Below are 21,500 nucleotides of genomic sequence, written 5' to 3' on the forward strand. Positions count from 1 at the left end.
CACTGGAGAATCAGTGAAGTAAGACCGAGAATGACTAGCTACTTGAGCCATACGGCCCATATAGAAGGAGCTTCGGCAAATGGCTAGGTTCCACCCCTTAAAAAATGAAAATGGCAGCCAACATTTATATTGCAAAAGCTTTGTTCTAACATGGCCACAAACATTTGTTCAAATATGTCAAAATGAATCTATTTGGCATTACCAAGTTAAAAAAAAAAAAAAAAAAAAAAAAACAACAAAATATCACAAACATGCAATCAAACATGTTTTCTTCTCCATTAACAAAAATTGTCCCAAGTAACTGTCTTCCTTCCCACATTTCTCAACTATTACTCTCACCGTTGTACTAGTTTTCTCTTAGTGTTATTCTGACTCCTTCAAACTAGCGGGGGACAGTCGGAACCAAGGGTGTTCCAGCTTGAATCTACCCCACCAATAAGACGCCAGTGCTTCTCAACTCTCCGACTGAGAGCAATCTTCTCACCCTTGCTCGTACACACAGGAGATGTGAGTTGCAGTTTTGCTAAATCTTCTCACAGCAATAACTCTAGCACCAGTGACATGGCCCTATGTCACATTAGAATCTCTGCCTTGCAAGTTTGGAGACTTTTCCCTGCCTTTCTAGCCCTTGTACGACACCCAAAAGCCGACGCAGTAGGAAAAAATTCACCTGCAATATCACGCATCATCATATTCAGGACCTTGAATTTCGGGACATCATAATCTATTCACCAACAACAAATTATTCTCTTCTACAGCAAGAAGCATATAATTTGAAACATCTCCTGTCCTGCTCACACAGTTGGGCACTTAAAACAGATGTACTGCACAACAAACATAATAACCCACTTACTATAGATACTGGGTTTAATCAAAATTCAAAGATACAAAGATCTTGCAGCTCAGCTTCTTACCTCAAGCTCACAAAAACCCAGGGAGTGATCCAACTTCCCCAAGAACCTGACCCACCAACCTATCAGCACGCGTCAAAGTAGGGTCCATGGTTGTGCCAACACCAATGAGACCTCCAGGTACAGCAAACTGTAGCTCATTTTGTTCGCATACAGTGAACTATTCTAGAATAATTGGTGTGCACTTTAATGCCCATTCTCGTCTTTAACAACATACCAGGGCGAACCTCAATAAACTGATTAATTTTCAAAACACCCTGCAAAATAGAATCACCAATTCAACAACTTGATTTGGGACCAAACTGAGTCACCCATTATCTAAAAATAAACAACCATCCCATTGCACATCCCTACACAGAACTACTGATGATCTTTCTGAACGCTTGTACTCAGGGATTTTTTCCCTTTCTTTTCTCCAAACTAATGTACAAACCATTAAAAAATAATTAAAAAAAAAAAAAAAAAAACACCAAGGAAAGGACTTTTGAAAAATTGTATAGGGACTTTTTCTGCTTTTAGCCCTTCAGCCACAAATATTAGAGCTCATAATTAAGCATCTTCAGCACACCATAGAATGGCTCTCAAAGCTAATCATGAAAAAAACCCACCCTAAGGATACTTCCCCCAGCTACACCACCTCTTATCTCATCACCTCGAACCCGGCTTTTGACATCAATGACCGGATAACAATCATATTAGGCGGTGAGGTGAAGTTCCTCTCTGGAATGGGAATCTTTTTAACGATGTATTCACAAACAACATCGATGTTATATTTCAGCTGGGCAGAAATTGGCACCAGGGCACCATCAGCAACAGTTCCCTGGTTAAACAATGTTAAGCAACACAGTGACATAATTTTTCCTTGAAGCTAGGGAATTACACCAACAAAACATATACATTCCATATACAAGTTGAATCAAATAAGAGAGATTTGTTTGACAAGAATAGTCTAAGAAGATTTAACCTGGATAAATTTTTGAATGGCCTCATGTTGGTTAATGGCTACATTTTCCTGAATCAGATCACTTTGTTTTGAAGTTATGATATGTTAAGGCGCATGATTTCAACAGCAGCAAGGTGCTCAAAGTTTGTGGTTGGGGCAACTTTCATTGGCAGCTATGAAAGTAACGCCCCGTCCATAATTGCTGCTCCGTTAAGCATTGTGCCATGAATATCGTGACCCTATTCAAATAATAGAAAACTCACTCAACCTCATATACTGTGGGAAAAGATAAGCTCACTCAACCTTTTCCTTTTATTTCTAAAGGCTATATTAGTTTTCAAATGAAACAGTTCATTTGATAAGAAGGGTCAAATCTGTTTAAGAACTTACAAAAGACATACAGAGCAACGTAGGTATACAACTAGAAGGCCCATCCAATGAGAAAATATTGCAAATACTCCCAATTGAACAGAACCAAGACAGGATTGATCAAGACACAATGGTGATACATAAGCTCACACATATGCACACCAAAACATCATGAAATCAACATATTTTATACATCATCCAGATCCTAGTCACAATCATATATATTACTGGAAAACATCGCTTTCTACTTACTGGGCACACACAAAAGACGTGCCTCAGCAATTTCATCCTGCAGTTTTCAAACCCGGACAACACCATGGGACTGTCCTCCTTGCCACTCCCATATGCCCTACAAAAATTGCATATTAGCTTGTGGCACTACAAAAATCATTGAAAGCAAAGTTACATTATTTGCTAACAAATTTACATCAGTATATGGCACCCACTTGTAGCCCATAGGTCGAGGGCATCGATCATCTTCACATTTTATATCTTGGCGTTTGCATATCCAAGCTGATTGTAATATTACGCTCCAACTCATTTTTAAAACGAACACGTTCAGAAATAAAAGCAAAGAAAGAGGTCCTATTAGATCATTCACGCAAATAACTTGCCACAAAATTGAATATTAAATGCACATCTTCTTAATTACTTCCTAATTCCCACCTAAACTCAAATGAGGCACTGGTAAATGAAGTCTTTACAATTCAAAATAACTTATGTGGACATGTAGATAAATCCCTGAGCGTTCAACTAAGAAGAATTTGTAATTCATACTAGGAAGGAAAATTTTCTATCTCCAAGGAAAACCACTTGATCTTTATCAGAAAACTTTGCAATTGGGGCTTCAACTCACATAAAGTTCCCTTTTTGTCAATTCAAAAGTAAGGAGGGTGTCTTTTTATTTAATGATTGCTCTTCAAAATCATTAGCCTTCCCTAGTGTCGAAAATTCAAATAATCTATCTTTGAGACACTTTCTGCAAAACAGACCAAAGAGTATCACTATTTTCAAATGCCTACTTAAGAGAGGAGCTTCCCTTCTCTGATAAAAGGAAGTTACTGAAGACATCCAATCACAACTGGTATTTTTTACATAGCCCAAAGACACTGTATAGATCCATGTTTTCTTCTTCTTCCCAATTGTGCGATTATTTTCATTTGACATCTCATAAAACTAAATAAGTAAATAAGCATCAATAGGATATAGCCATTCGAATAGAGGAAGACCTATCAGAATTATTACTAAATCAATGATCACTGTTGGGAGAAAAAAATCAAATATCGACATGCTTCCAAGAGAGTTATCAGCTTAGCAGCAAAAACAGAAAGCAATTAGTCACCTGAACACCAGATATTGCCTTCACAACAGTTGATTTTCCATGTGCCACATGACCAATAGTGCCTGGAACTAAATCAACCATATATCATCAATTTCAATTTTCAACCCTTAATTAAAATCCAAAAGGGATTAACAGTTCAGAATTTCTAAGCCTAACAATGTAAAAATCCATCATAGAACTATTTTGTTGAGTAGTAAACGTGAAAGACAGCCTATACATCTCATGGGAAGAAAGAACGTACCAATATTTATAGTTGCCTGCCTAGAGATGACTTCAGGAGAAAGTGGATGCAACTTTGTTACATCCAGTTTACTCAAGTCTTGCTCCATTAAACCTTTTCTCGACACTTGGCTGTTCCACGAAGAGTTCCTCTTCAAAACTTTTTTGGCAACGGGCGATGTTAAACACTCACAAGCTGAAAGGCCTAAAACTGCATCAATCAAAACTACCACTATAAATTTTATTCACTTTATCTAGTATCAGTAGATTATTATTACACTAGAAAATTTTTCCTGCATGATTAGCATATGCATAATACTATACCAGTTACCCAAATAAATTTTAATGGGACTCAAAAATCCCAATATATTCACAGAAACCCTAATCCAACACAAGTTAATAGCCAATAACTTAAAAGAGGCACAACAAACCCTAAATTTTTTTTTTTTTTTTTGTGTGCGAAAAAAAAAAGATTCCTTAACAAAATCACATGCCATTAAATTCGAACTAAAACATGAAAAAATACGCAATCACAGTCAATAAAAATTATCACCTGCAAGAATTGAATCTTTTTCCGCGAGATTAAGATCAGAAGAACGAATGGAGACTGATTGAGTGTAACAAGCCGACGAGATGTTTTGTCTGAGGTTTAGTGCAGTGTTGAGAATGGGTTGAGCGAGAAGTAGGTTATAGATTTTGAGAATTTTCTTTGAGAGTACGCGAGGTAGTTTAGTATTTTCATTCGAAAAAGAGCCAATTGGGTTGGTCTATCTGTGGCATTTACCCAATAACCTTTAAACCACGGGAAGAAATCTGGGCTGGCTAAAATGAGATCTTTTAGATTTTAAATTTTAAATATATTATAATAGGAATTATCAATAAGTAATACTACACTTACAATCAACCTTAAATTTTCTTTCATAATCCAATATATTAATTATAATTGTCAGCTGCATGTGTCCTTTGCTCCTAAGGTCCACCTATCAATTACAGTTGTATGTCAGGATTGTGAAGAAATTACAACTCAATCCACAAACTTCTCTCACAACCCCGAGTGAAGTTTAATTAGTCACTCCAAATAGTACGCTCGCCTATTGAGCCTAATTTAGTTGCCATGTTAGGTTGTAAAAAAAAGTTTATAAATTCGTTGTGAGCTAATCTTATTATTATCACTAAGGATAACGACACAATAATACACATACAAGACTTATACAAGATATGCATAAGATGGTGGCAACTATACAAAATATGCATATAAGTGGTGTGGCATTAATTAAGTAGAATAAATATAATATTACTTTCTTATTTACTTTCCGTTCATTTTTTACATATTCTTGATATCTAAATCATTATAAGATATCTTTATATGAATAGTAATCCGGTATTTTCCCACACTAAAAAGGGTTTCCATTTATGCAAACATATTGTGTGAGATGTGTTTATTTGTATTTTTTATGCATTTTTTTTATTTATTGTCCATGAATATTTGTATTCATTAACAGTGAACTGACGCTCAAAACAATTTTATCAAATCAAGACCAAAATAATTCCAATTCAGAGAAAAGGACATCAATAACCAGTAAATTGACTGAAGCTAGAGAATTCTGAATTATAACCATATAAAAAACCAATTGCAAATGGCCTCCACAAATCACAACAAATAAATAATTATTTGCTTAAGTGTGGCAATGGCACAACATATATAGAAAGAACCCCTAACAGAAAACAGAAGCTTCACCCTCTTAGCTCTTAAAGAGTTTCCCATGTTGCTTCTCTGACCTAAAATACCCAGAAACTCTGAACCTAATAACAATAATTCATTGTAGCAGCTGCCGTTTATTCCAACAGGGAGTGAATAGAGACTAGATACTATGTTTGTGTGTAACTAAGCAAGTACAGTGAGGAGGTGGTGGTGGCGCCACCTTCCTTTTGGTTGCCAAAGATGCGCTGTCTGAAGTCAGAAACCATGTGAGGCAGGCCCTTCGGAGGGACACAGTGGGCTCCCACCCTAAGCCTTTTGCTTTTGTATGTCTGGCTTTCTTTTATGTGGATCATCCTCTGTATTAGGCCTGAACTCTATTTTAGCATTTGGATCTATCACCTCTTGAACCACCTGCACAAACAAGGCGCCAAATCAATCTAATGCTGTAAAGTTGGGATCCTAACTTTGTTCTGTAACCGAGGTGTCTGATAAATTAACAGTTACCTGTGCGAGTTCAAGCATGGTAAATTCACCAGGATTACCCAGATTGAAAGGACGACAGATTCGCCTTCCAAAGACAATTAGACCCTCTACCTGTAGATTTTACACATAAAACCAAAAAAAGTTTCTGTCAGGGCTCATGTTCACCATAAATATATGTACTGTGAGTATTATCTAGGGACATGAAAATCAGAGTCTACCCCGCATCCTTAAACAACTTTCTTCCGAACAGAGATTTCAAGTTCAGTGTCATGTTAATGTTCAGCTTAAATTTAGCAGTACTGACTTGCTGTCATGCTCCACCACGTCCAGTTATTCCTATTTCTATGAATAATGCTCTGATATATTACAATTTCAACTTGATTGGCAACCTTTTAGGTGCATTTCTAAAATAGCTGTGAGTTTGTGACCCACAGAAGACACCAACAGGAAGTCGCCCTCTGGCCAAGCATGATGCACGAAACATATTAATGATTTCAATCGTGAAACGACTATACAACCTTCACCCTGAAATCTACAATTAATGGCTGCCTTCGTGTTGACCTCTCTAAGTAGATTAGCGGGATTATATCAATCTCCCAAATTTAGAAAATAGATGTTATCACTGAAAGCAAAGTCACATGCATAATCTAACAAATATAAAAGCTGACAAAGGCTTTAATTACCATTCTGAAACGTATTGGAAACTCCTGGTTTGCTTGCCGTCCCCATACCCTGTCAATGGCTCCTTCCTCAATGCCTGTACAATTTTCAAGTTATGTCAGATTCAATTTTACTTAAAAGGCCAAATGCCAATGTAGTAAATCAGTAAGAAGAGCTGATAAAACTCACTTGGGCAACGAAATTGCTAACCAACAACCATCATCAATCACAACGTGGTCCTAAGTTTTAAAATCCTAGCAATCCTCACCTATAAAACAAATTTATAAATTTTATAATACAAGTTTTTCTTCATTAATAGGAAATGTAGATTTATTAACCTCAATTCCAGTCCTCTGTGATAGTCCATGGTCAAGGTCCAGCGGTGCGTTTCCCTCATCATAGCATCCTCTACACCTGCCGACGAATGAGAATATGAATGACTGTAAGGTCCCACTCTTCGCATATAAATTTTGTAGGACATACAAACTTAAAAACAAATGAAGCAGTCCACTGACCTATGGGATGACATTGCCCCAGTAGGACTCGGCTTGCGGATGCTGCAGGGGATCACCGACACCTCGCTCGTGCTAGTTAACAAGACCCGCGCCAACTCTCTTCGCCAGTCCCAACATGTTCGTGTCCCAACCACTTCGTCTTGTGCAACCGCCCAAATCACAATTAAGGACTTCAAAATAACCCCCTCTATTACAAAGGCAAATATGAAAAGAAAACAAAATTTTTAACATTTTTAAACATTTATCGTCAGTACGGGATATAATGTTAGCCTGGACGAGATTAACAAAGATATTTTTTCTTAACGGAAAATTCTTATGTTGTTTGAGAATTTTCAATGGAGCAAACGCATTGGAGAAAGAAAATAATGCAGATGTGAAAGGATATGATAGTCTTGACGGGATGAATTTGTAATGAACGGGCGAGCAGGCATGCAGGGGGTAGTCTGATCACTTCAGAAGAATTGGCTCAACCACATCGTGTCTAATCAGCTCAACCGATGGTTACCAAAATGATGCTCAGTTATCTTTTCTCCCGGTGAAGAATATCAACCACGATCACGTTATCACCTCTCCCATCAGACGGTCACCAGGTGGCTGCCCACGAACCCGGCTCCACCAGTGACCAGAATCCTCAAGCTTTTTCTTTTCAGGCCTAAAGGCACTTTGCCACCCGCATTGATGCGGCCAAACAACTTTTCCTCTTGGCAGTCTCGTAGAGGACCCGGCGACGAGTCAGTGAGTCAGTGGATTGAAAACCGGGGTCGATTATTTATGGTGATGCGACAGTGGCGGACGTGATATAGGAAATCGGTTGAAAAAGAGAGCTGAGATGGAAATTCCAACGAAGAGAAAAGGAGTCGCTGAGAACGAAGCATGTAGTGAACTGGGTTTGTAAATCTTTTACGAATTTTGAACGCTTTGGTGAATCAAGAAATGGATGTTCTGCTGGTCCGTTTGGGTTCCATGGATCAAACCATGAGAATCCATTAGAACTGTAGTGAAGAATTTTCTTTCTGTGAAAGTTTTTTAGTAAACGATTTGAACGAATTTTCGTGAGTGTGAGAAAGAGGTTTGTGGAAAGAGAGAGCATTAGTCTAGTTTTAAGTTTGTAGCAGTGGAATACATGCACGAATTTCGGCGCATAATCTCAGTGAAAAGTCCGCGGTTGTGTGTGCTCGTTTGTTTGGCATTTATGATGCCATTTATAAGCTACTGGCTCACCCAAAGTAAAACAACAGTTTCTTTTTACGTAAACTTTGTATCTAATTTGCTGCTTCATGGTGAGCTTGCGTTTTCAGTGTGCTCTGGACATGCACTTCTTCACTTCCTATATATATATATTCTCATTGACTTTTTTTCCTTTTATCTATTTATTTTTTACAACGGTCCGGCGAACTCATCGTACGTCTCAACTAATCTTTTGGGATTCAAAACAACTATTAGCAACTGAGTAGAGACCGAATTCTGACCTCTTAGTAATTATTCAAAGTCTATAACGATTCCCATAACAAAGACTTTATTTAACTTTTTCTTTTTATAGATTAAAATTTTAAAATTGGGCCAGAACTTTATCATTAGGGATTTTTTTGTACATATAGCATAATAATTGTTACATTTAATATTATAATCAGTTATATTTCAAAAATAAATGACGTTGTTTAATCAAATGTGAATTAATTTAAAACATCATAAATATAAGAAACTGCAGTTTGTCACAATTGGGCGGAAAGGAAGGTGAAAAAAGAGTTGAAAGAGAAATGAGATTGCTTGGACCGTCAAGACTCTTGGCGACCCAGCCCCTTGGGCCTACCTGACCTGGCAAACGGGCGGGTTGGGCGGGTATGGTCGGGTAGCAACGGGTCACGGTGGAACGGGAAAAAATTCTCGCGGGTCGACATTTTTATATCCGTACCCCCGTGCGGGCGCGGGTCACCCACGGGTCACCTGTGAAAATGGAAGCAGCTTTTTACATTTTTCATATTTTTTACTGTTTTCCATATTAAACTTATTAGTTATTAACTTATTATATTAAATAAATAGATGATTAAAATAAATTTGATTAGATTTCACCAATATTATTAATTCAATATTAATATTTTTCATATTTATATCAAAGTCCACCATATTCCATATAGATAATAGAATTAATAAACACTAAACATACATAGTAATTACTAATTAGTAAACACTAAACATATAAAATTGTTTAACATTCAACATACATAACATAGTAAATACTAAATAATTAAACGTATATAATTGTTTAACCAAAGTACCAAACACACTAAACAAACAAAGCCTCCCTTGATTATGCAATCTCCTTCCCCCGCCCTTGACTTAATGACACAACCAGTTGAACATCATCAATTTCATCTTCTACAATTAACAAGATATAAGTTAACTATCGTAATATATTAACAAACAAAAATATAACAAAAATTACAAATTGATCACAAGTTTGACTTATATGTTATAACTTATAACTGTGACATTTAATATAACAAAAATTTTGTTATATTTATTTTGTATAACTTAACATGGATGTTGAGGAAGTAAAAAATTAGAATCCTCAAAAACTCTGACAGAGCCAAATTTTGAGCTTCTCCCCAAAGCCAAAACAATCTTATTAATTATTCGTAAATTCTTCCTAAGTTCCAACAAAGCAATATCTAGCTCAAAGATCAAAAGTTTACTAACCTACATAGTAGAATAATAGGAATTTCAGAAATAATAAGAGTTAAGAACACACATGCGCACAAGCAAAGACCTTGAAATCAAACAAAAAAAAAAAAAAAGTTACTTGCACTAAAATAAATAATAATTATATAAATATATAAAAATTGGTGTCAATCCCTTCACATTCATTGAAATATAATCCCATAATATTACCTATAAAAAAAAAATTACTGATTCTTAGCTAATCTCATTCACTCAATGGTGAAAAAATAAAACTCATAGATATTTACTAATAACCCTTTTTCGAAAAAAAAAAAAAAATAAGGGTTCTATATGATTGAATTTTCCTTGAAAATTCAATAATGTTGTTTCCTTAATTTAATTTTCTATAATAGAATCAATATGAAATTATTTCGGAGTATAAAGTATAATCTTCACATTTGTATATCTTGGCGTTTGCATTACCAAGCTTGATTGTAATATAGCCTCCAACTCATTTTAAACGAACAGTCTAGAAAATAAGGCAAAGAAAGAGTCCTATTAGATCATTCACGCAAAACTGCCACAAAATTGAATATTAAATGCACCTCTTCTTAATTACTTCCTAATTCCCACCTAAACTCAAATAGGCACTGGTAAAAGTCTTTACCAATTCAAAATAAAACTTATGTACAGTTAGATAAATCCCATGGAAGCGTCAACTAAGAAAGAATTTGAATTCATAAAAGGAAGGAAAATTTTCTATCTCCAAGGAAAACCACTTTGATCTTTATCAGAAAACTTTGCAATTTGGGGCTTCAACTCACATAAAGTTCCCTTTTTGTCAATTCAAAAGTAAGGAGGGTGTCTTTTTATTTAATGAATTGCTCTTCAAAATCATTAGCCTTCCCAGTGTCGAAAATTCAAATAATCTATCTTTGAGACACTTTCTGCAAAACAGACCAAAGAGTAGTCACTATTTTCAAATGCCTAGCTTAAGAGACGTTCCCTTCTCTGATAAAAGGAAGTTACTGAGACATCCAAATCAACTGGTTATTTTTTACATAGCCCAAAGACACTGTATAGATCCAGTTTTTCTTCTTTCTTCCAAGTTTGTGCTTATTTTTCATTTGACATCTCATAAAACTAAATAAGTGAAATAAGCATCAATAGGATACCATTCGAATAGGGAAGACCATTACAGAATTATTAACTAAATCAATGATCACTGTGGGAGAAAAAATCAAATATCAGCATGCTTCCCAAAGAGTTATCAGCTTAGCAGCAAAAACAGAAAGCAATTAGTCACCTGAACACCAATATTGCCTTCACAACAGTTGATTTTCCATGTGCCACATGACCAATAGTGCCTGAAACATAAATCAAACCATATATCATCAATTTCAATTTCAACCTTAATTAAAATCCAAAAGGGATTAACAGTTACAGAAATTTCTAAGCCTAACAATGTAAAAAGATCCATCATAGAACTATTTTGTTGAGTAGTAAACTGAAAAGACAGCCTATACATCTCATGGGAAAGAAAGAACAGTACCAATATTTATAGTTGCCTGCCTAGAGATGACTTCAGGAGGTGGATGCCTTTGTTACATCCAGTTTACTCAAGTCTTGCTCCATTAAACCTTTTCTCGACATCTTGGCTGTTCCACGAAATCCTCTTTCAAACTTTTTTGGCAACGGGCGATTTTAAACACTCACAAGCTGAAAGGCCTAAAACTGCATCAATCAAATAACTACCACTATAAATTTTATTCACTTTATCTAGTATCAGTAAGATATTTACGACTAGAAAATTTTTCCTGCATGATTTTGCATAATGCAATAATACTAATACCAGTTACCCAAATAATTTTAATGGACTCAAAAATCCCAAATATATTCACAGAAACCCTAAATCCAACACAAGATTTAATAGCAATAACTTAAAAGAGGCACAACAAAACCCTAAATTTTTTTTTTTTTTTTTTGTGTGCGAAAAAAAAAGATTCCTTAACAAAATCACATGCCATTAAATTCGAACTAAAACATGAAAAAATAACGCAATCACAGTCAATAAAATTATCACCTGCAGAATGAATCTTTTTCCGCAGATTAAGATCAGAAGAGACGAAATGGAGGGAACTGATTGAGTGTAACAAGCCACGAGATGTGTTGTCTGAGGTTTGTGCAGTGTTGAGAATGGGTTGAGCGAGAAGTAGGTTATAGGGATTATTGAGAATTTTTCTTGGAAGTGCGAGGGTAGTTTAGTAGTTCCATTCGAAAAGAGAGGCCAATTGGTTTGGTCTATCTGTGGCTTGACCCATAACCTTTAAACCACGGGAGAAGAATCTGGGCTGGGCCTAAAATGAGAATCTTTTAAGATTTAAAATTTTAAAATATATTATATAGGAATTATCAATAGGTATACTACACTTACAATCAATCTTAAATTTTCTTTCATAATCCAATATTAATTACAATTGTCATCTCGCAAATGTGTCCTTTGCTCCTATAGGTCCACCTATCAATTACGAGTTGCTATGTCAGGTTGTGAAAGAAATTACAACCAATCTCAAATTTCTCTCACAACCCCGTGTGATTTACAATTGTCAACTCACAATGAGTACTGCTGCCTAATTGTGAGCCATAATTATAGTTGCCATGTTGAGTTTGTAAAAAAAGTTTATAAATTCGTTGTGAGCTAATCTTTATTATTACACTAAGGAAACGACAATAATATACACATACAAGACTTATTACAAAGATATGCATAAAGATGGTGTGGAAATTTACAAAGATATCATATAAGATGGTGTGGCAATTATTAAGTAGAATAATATATAATTTACTTTCTATATTTACTTTCCGTTCATTTTTTAACATATTACCTTGATATCTAAATCATTATAAGATATCTTTATTGAAATATAATCCGGTATTTTCCCACACTAAAAAGGGTTTCCAATTATGCAAACATATTAGTGTGATGTGTTTTTATTAGTATTTTTTATGCATTTTTTTTATTTATTGCCATGAATATTTATGTAATTCCAATTAACAGTGAACTGACGCTCAAACAAAATTTTTCAAATCAAGACCAAATATCCAATTCAGAGAAAAGCCATCAATAACCAGTAAATTGACTGAACTAGAGAATTCTGAATTATAACCATATTAAAACATCAAATGCAATGGCCTCCACAAATCACAACAAAATAAATATTATTTGCTTAAGTGGGTCAATGGCACAACATATATAAAAGAACCCCTAACAGAAAACAAAGCTTCACCCCTCTTAGCTCTTAAGAGTTTCCCATGATTTGCTTCTCTGACCTGAAAATACCCAGAAACTCTGAACCTAATAACAATAATTTCATTGTACAGCTGCCGATTTATTCCAACAGGGAGTGAATAAGAGCTGATACTTGTGTTATGTTAACTTAAGCAGAGTACTGAGGAGTGTGTGTTGCGCCACCTTCCTTTTGGTTGCCAAAGATGCCTGTCTGAAGTCAGAAACCATGTGAGGCAGGCCCTTCGGAGGGACACGTGGGCTCCCACCCTAAAGCCTCTTGCTTTTGTAATGTCTGGCTTTCTTTTATGTGGATCATCCTCTGTATTAGGCCTGAACTCTATTTTAGCATGGATCTATCACCTCTTGAACCACCTGCACAAACAAGCCGCCAAATCAATCTAATGCTGTAAAGTTGGGATCCTACTTATGTTTCTGTAACCGAGGTTTACTGATAAATTAACAGTTGTACCTGTGCGAGTTCAAGCATGGTAATTCACCAGGATTACCCAGATTGAAAGGACCGACAGATTCGCCTTCCATAAGACGAATTAGACCCTCTACCTGTAGATTTACACATAACCAAAAAAGTTTCTGTCAGGGCTCATGTTCCACCATAATATATGTACTGTGAGTATATTATCTAGAGGACATGAAATCAGAGTCTACCCCCGCATCCTTAACAACCTTCTTCCCGAACAGAGATTCAGTTCAATGTTCATGTTAATGTTCAGCTTAAATTTAGCAGAACTGACTTGCTGTCATGCTCCCCCACGTCCAGTTATTTCCTATTTCTATGAATAATGCTCTGATATATTACAATTTCAACTTGATTGGCAACTCTTTTAGGTGCATTATCTAAAATAGCTGTGAGTTTGTGACCCACAACAGAAACACCAACAGGAAGTCGCCATCTTGGCCAAGCAGATGCGCACGAACATATTAATGTATTTCAATGCGTGAAACAGACTATACACCCTTCACCCTGAAATCTACAATTAATGGCTGCCTTCGTGTTGACCTCTCTAAGTAGATTAGCGGGATTATATCAATATCTCCCAAATTTAGAAAATAGATGTTACTACACTGAGCAAGCAAAGTCACATGCATTCTAACAATATAAAAGCTGACAAAAGCTTTAATTACCAATTCTGAAACTATTGGAAACTCCTGTTTGCTTGCCGTCCCCATACACTGTCAATGGCTCCTTCCTCAATGCCTGTACAATTTTCAAGTTATGTCAGATTCAATTTTACTTAAAAGGCCAAATGCCAATGTAGTAAATCAGTAAGAGAGCTGAAAACTCACTTGGGCAACGAAATTGCTAACCACACGACCATCATCAATACACATACTGGTCCATAAGTGTTAAAAATCCTAGCAATCCTCACCTATAAACAAATTTATAAATTTTATAATACAAGTTTTTCTTCATTAATGGAAATGTAGATTTATTAACCTCAATTCCAAGTCCTCTGTATAGTCCATGGTCAAGGTCTCAGCGGTGCGTTTCCCCTCATCATAGCAGCTCCTTACACCTGCCGACGAATGAGAATATGAAATGACTGTAAGGTCCCACTCACATTCGCATATAAATTTTGTAGGACATACAAACTTAAAACAAATGAGCATGCCACTGACCTATGGATTGACATTGCCCCAGTAGGACCGGCTTGCGGATGCTGCAGATCACCGTACCCTCGCTCGTGCTAGTTAACAGACCGCGCGCCAACTCTCTTCGCCAGTCCCAACATGTTCAGTGTCCCAACCACATTCGTCTTGTGCAACCGCCCAAATCACAATTAAGGACTTCAAAATAACCCCCTCTTAATTACAAAGGCAAATATGAAAAGAAAAAACAAAATTTTTAACATTTTTAAACATTTTATCGTCAAGTACGGGATATATTTTAGCCGGACGAGATTACAAAGATATTGTTCTTAAACGGAAAATTCTTATTGTTGTTTGAGAATTTTCAATGGAAGCAAACGCATTGGAGAAAGAAAATATGCAGATGTGGAAAGATATGATAGTCTGACGGATTGAATTTGTAATGAACGGGCAGCAGGGCATGCAGGTGGTAGATCTGATCAACTTCAGAAGAATTGGCTCAACCACATCGTGTCTAATCAGCTCAACCGATGGTTACCAAAATGATGCATCAAGTTATCTTTTCTCCCCGTGAAGAAATTATCAACCACGATCACGTTATCACCTCTCTCCATCAGACGGTCGACCGGTGGCTGCCCACGAACCCGGCTCCACCAGTGACCAGATCCTCAAGCTTTTTCTTTTCAGGCCTAAGCACCTTTGCCACCCGCATGATGCGGCCAAAACACTTTTCCTCTTGGCAGTCTCGAGAGGACCCGGCGACGATCGTGAGTCGAGTGGGATTGAAAACCCGGGTCGATTATTTGATGGTGATGCGACGGTGGCGACGTATAGAAATCGGTTTGAAAAAAGAGCTGAGATGGAAATTCCAAACGAAGAAAAATGAGTCGCTGAAACGAAGCATGTAGTGAACTGGGTTTGTAAATCTTTTACGAGATTTGAACGCTTTGGTGAATCAAGAAATGGTTTTTCTGCGTGTCCGTTTGGGTTTCCATGGATCAAACCATGAGAATCCATTAGAACTGTAGTGAAGAAATTTTCTTTCTGTGAAAGTTTTTTAGTAACGATTTGAACGAATTTTCGTGAGTGGAAGAAGAAGGTTGGTGGAAGAGAAGAGCATTAGTCAGTTTTAGTTTGTAGCAGGAATACATGCACGAAATTTCGGCGCATAATCTCAGTGAAAAGTCCGGGTTGGTGGTGCTCGTTTGGTTTGGCATTTATGTGCCATTTATAAGCTACTGCTCACCCAAAGTAAAACAACAGTTTCTTTTTACGTAAACTTGTATCTAATTATGCTGCTTCATGTGTGACTTTGCGTTTTCAGTGTCTCTCTGGACATGCACTTCTTCACTTCCATATATATATATATATCTCATGACTTTTTTCCTTTTATTATTTATTTTTTACAACGGTCCAGGCAACTCATCGTACGTCTCACAATCTTTTTGGATTCAAAACAACATTAGCAACGAGTAGAGACTCGAATTCTGAACCTCTTAGTAATATATTCAAAAGTCCTATACCGAATCCCTATAACAAAGACTATTATTTGACTTTTCTTTTATGGGATTAAATTTTAAAAATTGGGCCAACTTATCATTAAGGGATTTTTTTGTAACATATAGCATAAATTGTTACATTTAATAATTAATAATCAGTTATATTTCAAAAAAAATTGACGTTGTTATACAAATGTGAATTAAATTTAGAAACATCATAAAGTAATAGGAAACTGCAGTTTGTGAAGGTCAATTGGGGCGGAAAGGAAGGTGAAAAAGAGGAGTTGAGGAAGAATGAGATTGCTTGGACCGTCAAGACTCTTGGCGGACCCAGCCCTTGGGCCTACCTAGACCTGGCAAACGGGCGGGTGGGGCGGGTAGGTCCGGGTAGCAACGGGTCAGGTGGAACGGATGAAAATTCTCCGGGTCGACATTTTTAATGATCCGACCCACCCTTCCCACATTTCTCAACTATTACTCTCACCGTTGTACTAGTTTTCTCTTAGTGTTATTCTTGATCTCCTTCAAACTAGCGGGGGACAGTCAGGAACATCAAGGGTGGTTCCAGCTTGAATCTGACCCCACCCAATAAGACGCCAGTGCTTCTCAACTCTCCGACTGAGAGCAATCTTCTCACCCTTGCTCGTACACACTGGAGATGTGAGTTGCAGTTTTGCTAAATCATTCTTCACAGCAATAACTCTAGCACCAGTTGACATGGACCCTATGTTCAACATTAGAATCTCTGCCTTGGCAAGTTTGGAGACTTTTCCCTGCCTTTCTGAGCCCTTTGTACGGACACCCAAAAGCCGACGCAGTAGGAAAAAATTCACCTGCAATATCACGCATCATCAATATTCAGGACCATTAGAATTTCGGGACATCATAATCTATTCACCAACAACAAATTATATTCTCTTCTACAGCAAGAAAACATATAATTTGAAACATCTCCTGTCCTGCTCACACATGTTGGGAACTTAAAACAGATGTACATGCACAACAAACATAATAACCCACTTAGCTAACATAGATACTGGGTTTAATCAAAATTCAAAGATACAAAGATCTTGCAGGCTCAGCTTCTTACCTCAAGCTCAACAAAAACCTCAGGGAGTGATCCAACTTCCCCAAGAACCTGACCCACCAACCTATCAGCACGCGTCAAAGTAGGGTCCATGGTTGTGCCAACACCAATGAGACCTCCAGGTACAGCAAACTGTAGCTCATTTTGTTCAGCATACAGTGAAACTATTCTAGAATATATTGGTGTGCACTTTATATGCCCATTCTCGTCTTTAACAACAATACCAGGGCGAACCTCAATAAACTGATTAATTTTCAAAACACCCTGCAAAAATAGAATCACCAATTACAACATTGATTTGGGACCAAACTGAAGTCACCCATTATCTAAAAATAAAACAAACCATCCCATTGCACATCCCTACACAGAACATACTGATGATCTTTCTGAACGCTTGTACTCAGGGATTTTTTCCCTTTCTTTTTCCAAACTAATGTACAAAACCAATTAAAAAATAAATTAAAAAAAAAAAAAAAAAAAATCCAAGGAAAGGACTTTTGAAAAATATGTATAGGGACTTTTTCTGCTTTTAGCCCTTCAGCACACAAATATTAGAGCTCATAATTAAGCATCTTCAGCACACCATAGAATGGCTCTCAAAGCTAAGTCATGAAAAAATAACGCACCCTAAGGATACTTCCACCAGCTACACCACCTCTTATCTCATCAACCTCGAACCCAGGCTTATTGACATCAAATGACCGGATAACAATCATATTAGGCGGTGAGGTGAAGTTCCTCTCTGGAATGGGAATCTTTTTAACGATGTATTCACAAACAACATCGATGTTATATTTCAGCTGGGCAGAAATTGGCACAACAGGGGCACCATCAGCAACAGTTCCCTGGTTAAACAATGTTAAGCAACATCAGTGACATAATTTTTTCCTTGAAGCTAGGGAAACATTACACCAACAAAACATATACATTCCATATACAAGTTGATATCAAATAAGAGAGATTTGTTTGACAAGAATAGTCTAAGAAGATTTAACCTGGATAAATTTTTGAATGGCCTCATGTTGGTTAATGGCTACATTTTCCTGAATCAGATCAACTTTGTTTTGAAGAATTATGATATGTTGAAGGCGCATGATTTCAACAGCAGCAAGGTGCTCAGAAGTTTGTGGTTGGGGACAACTTTCATTGGCAGCTATGAGAAGTAACGCCCCGTCCATAATTGCTGCTCCGTTAAGCATTGTAGCCATGAGAATATCGTGACCCTATTCAAATAAGTAGAAAACTCACTCAACCTTCATATACTGTGAGGAAAAGATAAGCTCACTCAACCTTTTTCCTTTTATTTTCTAAAGGCTATATTAGTTTTTACAAATGAAACAGTTCATTTGATAAGAAGGGTCAAATCTGTTTAAGAACTTCACAAAAGGACATACAGAGCAACAGGGTAGGTATTACAACTAGAAGGCCCATCCAATGAAGAAAATATTGCCAATACTCCCAAATTGAACAGAACCGAAGACAGGATTGATCAAGACACAATGGTGATACATAAGCTCACACATATGCACACCAGAAACATCATGAAATCAACATATTTTATACATCATCCAGATCCTAGTCACAATCATATATATTATACTGGAAAACATCGCTTTCTACTTACTGGGCAATCGACAAAAGAGACGTGCCTCAGCAATTTCATCCTGCAGTTTTCAAACCCAGGCACATCACACATGGGACTGTCCTCCTTGCCACTCCCATATGCCCTACAAAAATGAAAATTGCATATTAGCTTGTGGCACTACAAAAATCATTTGAAAGCAAAGTTACATTATTTGCTAACAAATTTACATCAGTATATGGCACCCACTTGTAGCACATAGGTCGAGGGCATCGATCATCTTCACATTTGTATATCTTGGCGTTTGCATATCCAAGCTTGATTGTAATATTACGCTCCAACTCATTTTTAAAACGAACAGTCTAGAAATAAAAGGCAAAGAAAGAGGTCCTATTAGATCATTCACGCAAATAACTTGCCACAAAATTGAATATTAAATGCACCATCTTCTTAATTACTTCCTAATTCCTACCTAAACTCAAATGAAGGCACTGGTAAATGAAGTCTTTACCAATTCAAAATAAAACTTATGTGGACAGTTTAGATAAATCCCATGGAAGTGCTCAACTAAGAAAGAATTTGCAATTCATAAAACTAGGAAGGAAAATTTTCTATCTCCAAGGAAAACCACTTTGATCTTTATCAGAAAACTTTGCAATTTGGGGCTTCAACTCACATAAAGTTCCCTTTTTGTCAATTCAAAAGTAAGGAGGGTGTCTTTTTATTTAATGAATTGCTCTTCAAAATCATTAGCCTTCCCTAGTGTCGAAAATTCAAATAATCTATCTTTGAGACACTTTCTGCAAAACAGACCAAAGAGTAGTCACTATTTTCAAAGCCTAACTTAAGAGGAAGCGTTCCCTTCTCTGCAGTAAAAGGAAGTTACTGAAGACATCCAAGCCAACTGGCATCTAATCACTAACTGGTATTTTTTACATAGCCCAAAGACACTGTATAGATCCATGTTTTCTTCTTTCTTCCCAAGTTGTGCGATTATTTTTCATTTGACATCTCATAAAACTAAATAAGTTAAATAAGCATCAATAGGATATAGCACATTCGAATAGAGGAAGACCATTACAGAATTATTAACTAAAATCAATGATCACTGTATGGGAGAAAAAAATCAAATATCGAACATGCTTCCCGAGAGAGTTATCAGCTTAGCAGCAAAAACATGAAAGCAATTAGTCACCTGAACACCAGATATTGCCTTCACAACAGTTGATTTTCCATGTGCCACATGACCAATAGTGCCTGGAAACATAAATCAAACCATATATCATCAATTTCAATTTTCAACCCTTAATTAAAATCCAAAAGGGATTAACAGTTACAGAAATTTCTAAGCCTAACAATGTAAAAAGATCCATCATAGAACTATTTTGTTGAGTAGTAAACGTGAAAAGACAGCCTATACATCTCATGGGAAAGAAAGAACAGTACCAATATTTATAGTTGCCTGCCTAGAGATGACTTCAGGAGAAAGTGGATGCAACTTTGTTACATCCAGTTTACTCAAGTCTTGCTCCATTAAACCTTTTCTCGACATCTTGGCTGTTCCACGAAGAGTTCCTCTTTCAGAAACTTTTTTGGCAACGGGCGATGTTAAACACTCACAAGCTGAAAGGCCTAAAACTGCATCAATCAAATAACTACCACTATAAATTTTTATTCACTTTATCTAGTATCAGTAAGATTATTATTACGACTAGAAATATTTTTCCTGTCATGATCTTAGCATAATGCAATACATACTAATACCAGTTACCCAAATAAATTTTAATGGGACTCAAAAATCCCAAATATATTCACAGAAACCCTAAATCCAACACAAGATTTAATAGCGCAATAACTTAAAAGAGGCACAACTAAAACCCTAAATTTTTTTTTTTTTTTTTTTGTGCGATTAAAAAAAAAAGATTCCTTAACAAAATCACATGCCATTAAATTCGAACTAAAACATGAAAAAATAACGCAATCACAGTCAATAAAAATTATCACCTGCAAGAATTGAATCTTTTTCCGCGAGATTAAGATCAGAAGAAGACGAAATGGAGGGCACTGATTGAGTGTAACGAGCCGACGAGAGTGTGTTGTCTGAGGTTTAGTGCAGTGTTTGAGAATGGGTTGAGCGAGAAGCTAGGTTATAGGGATTATTGAGAATTTTATCTTTGGAGAGTAGCGAGGGTAGTTTAGTAGTTTCATTCGAAAAAAGAGAGCCAACTTGGGTTGGTCTATCTGTGGCATTTGACCCAATAACCTTTAAACCACGGGAAGAGAATCTGGGCTGGGCCTAAAAATGAGAATCTTTTAAGATTTTAAAATTTTAAAATTATATTATAATAGGAATTATCAATAAGGTAATACTACACTTACAATTCAATCTTATAAATTTTCTTTCATAATCCTAATATATTAATTTATAATTGGTCAGCTCGCAAATGTGTCCCGTTTGCTCGCTATAGGTCCCACCTGATCAATTACGAGTTGCTATGTCAGGATTGTGAAAGAAAGTTACAACTCAATCTCACAAACTTTCTCTCACAACCCCGACGTGACAGTTTACAATTAGTCAACTCACAAATGAGTACCGTCTGCCTAATTGTGAGCCAACTAATTATAAGTTGCCA

General features: G+C 36.5%; 1 protein-coding gene and 3 pseudogenes across 3 annotated transcripts; all 4 read right to left on the bottom strand.

Moving 5' to 3' along the window:
• Positions 1–269: 269 nt before the first annotated feature.
• Positions 270–21,023, bottom strand: LOC116135590 (eukaryotic translation initiation factor 2 subunit gamma-like). 3 transcript variants are annotated; one of them, XM_031421305.1, is made up of 10 exons: positions 20,872–21,023; positions 20,314–20,505; positions 20,063–20,124; positions 19,117–19,229; positions 18,910–19,012; positions 18,281–18,508; positions 17,912–18,130; positions 17,289–17,549; positions 16,652–17,031; positions 270–308 (listed from the first exon to the last, which is right to left on the bottom strand). In XM_031421305.1, the coding sequence occupies exons 2-9, from the start codon at positions 20,417–20,419 to the stop codon at positions 16,723–16,725; spliced, it is 1,401 nt and encodes a 466-aa protein (XP_031277165.1). In that variant the 5' UTR covers positions 20,420–20,505; positions 20,872–21,023; the 3' UTR covers positions 270–308; positions 16,652–16,722. The 3 variants fall into 3 exon arrangements, with proteins under 3 accessions (XP_031277165.1, XP_031277167.1, XP_031277166.1); XM_031421307.1 differs by having other exon boundaries at positions 20,314–20,490; positions 20,872–21,021; XM_031421306.1 differs by having other exon boundaries at positions 20,314–20,499; positions 20,872–21,021.
• On the bottom strand, positions 378–4,281 carry LOC116135614 (annotated as a pseudogene).
• On the bottom strand, positions 5,527–11,455 carry LOC116135615 (annotated as a pseudogene).
• LOC116135616 lies at positions 13,240–15,716 on the bottom strand (annotated as a pseudogene).
• Positions 21,024–21,500: the final 477 nt, after the last annotated feature.

This window comes from Pistacia vera, unplaced genomic scaffold, assembly GCF_008641045.1.
Source record: "Pistacia vera cultivar Batoury unplaced genomic scaffold, PisVer_v2 Contig301, whole genome shotgun sequence".
NCBI classification, from domain to species: domain Eukaryota; kingdom Viridiplantae; phylum Streptophyta; class Magnoliopsida; order Sapindales; family Anacardiaceae; genus Pistacia; species Pistacia vera.

Bases quoted from the DNA above. Each gene is read 5' to 3' on its own strand.
- LOC116135590 (XM_031421305.1), bottom strand. From the start codon at position 20,419: ATGTCGAGAAAAGGTTTAATGGAGCAAGACTTGAGTAAACTGGATGTA. The intron at 18,509-18,909 runs GTAAGTAGAAAG...TTATTTGAATAG, and splicing joins TCTCTTTTGTCGATTGCCCA to GGTCACGATATTCTCATGGC. The intron at 18,131-18,280 runs GTTAAATCTTCT...TTGTTTAACCAG, and splicing joins CCATTCAAAAATTTATCCAG to GGAACTGTTGCTGATGGTGC.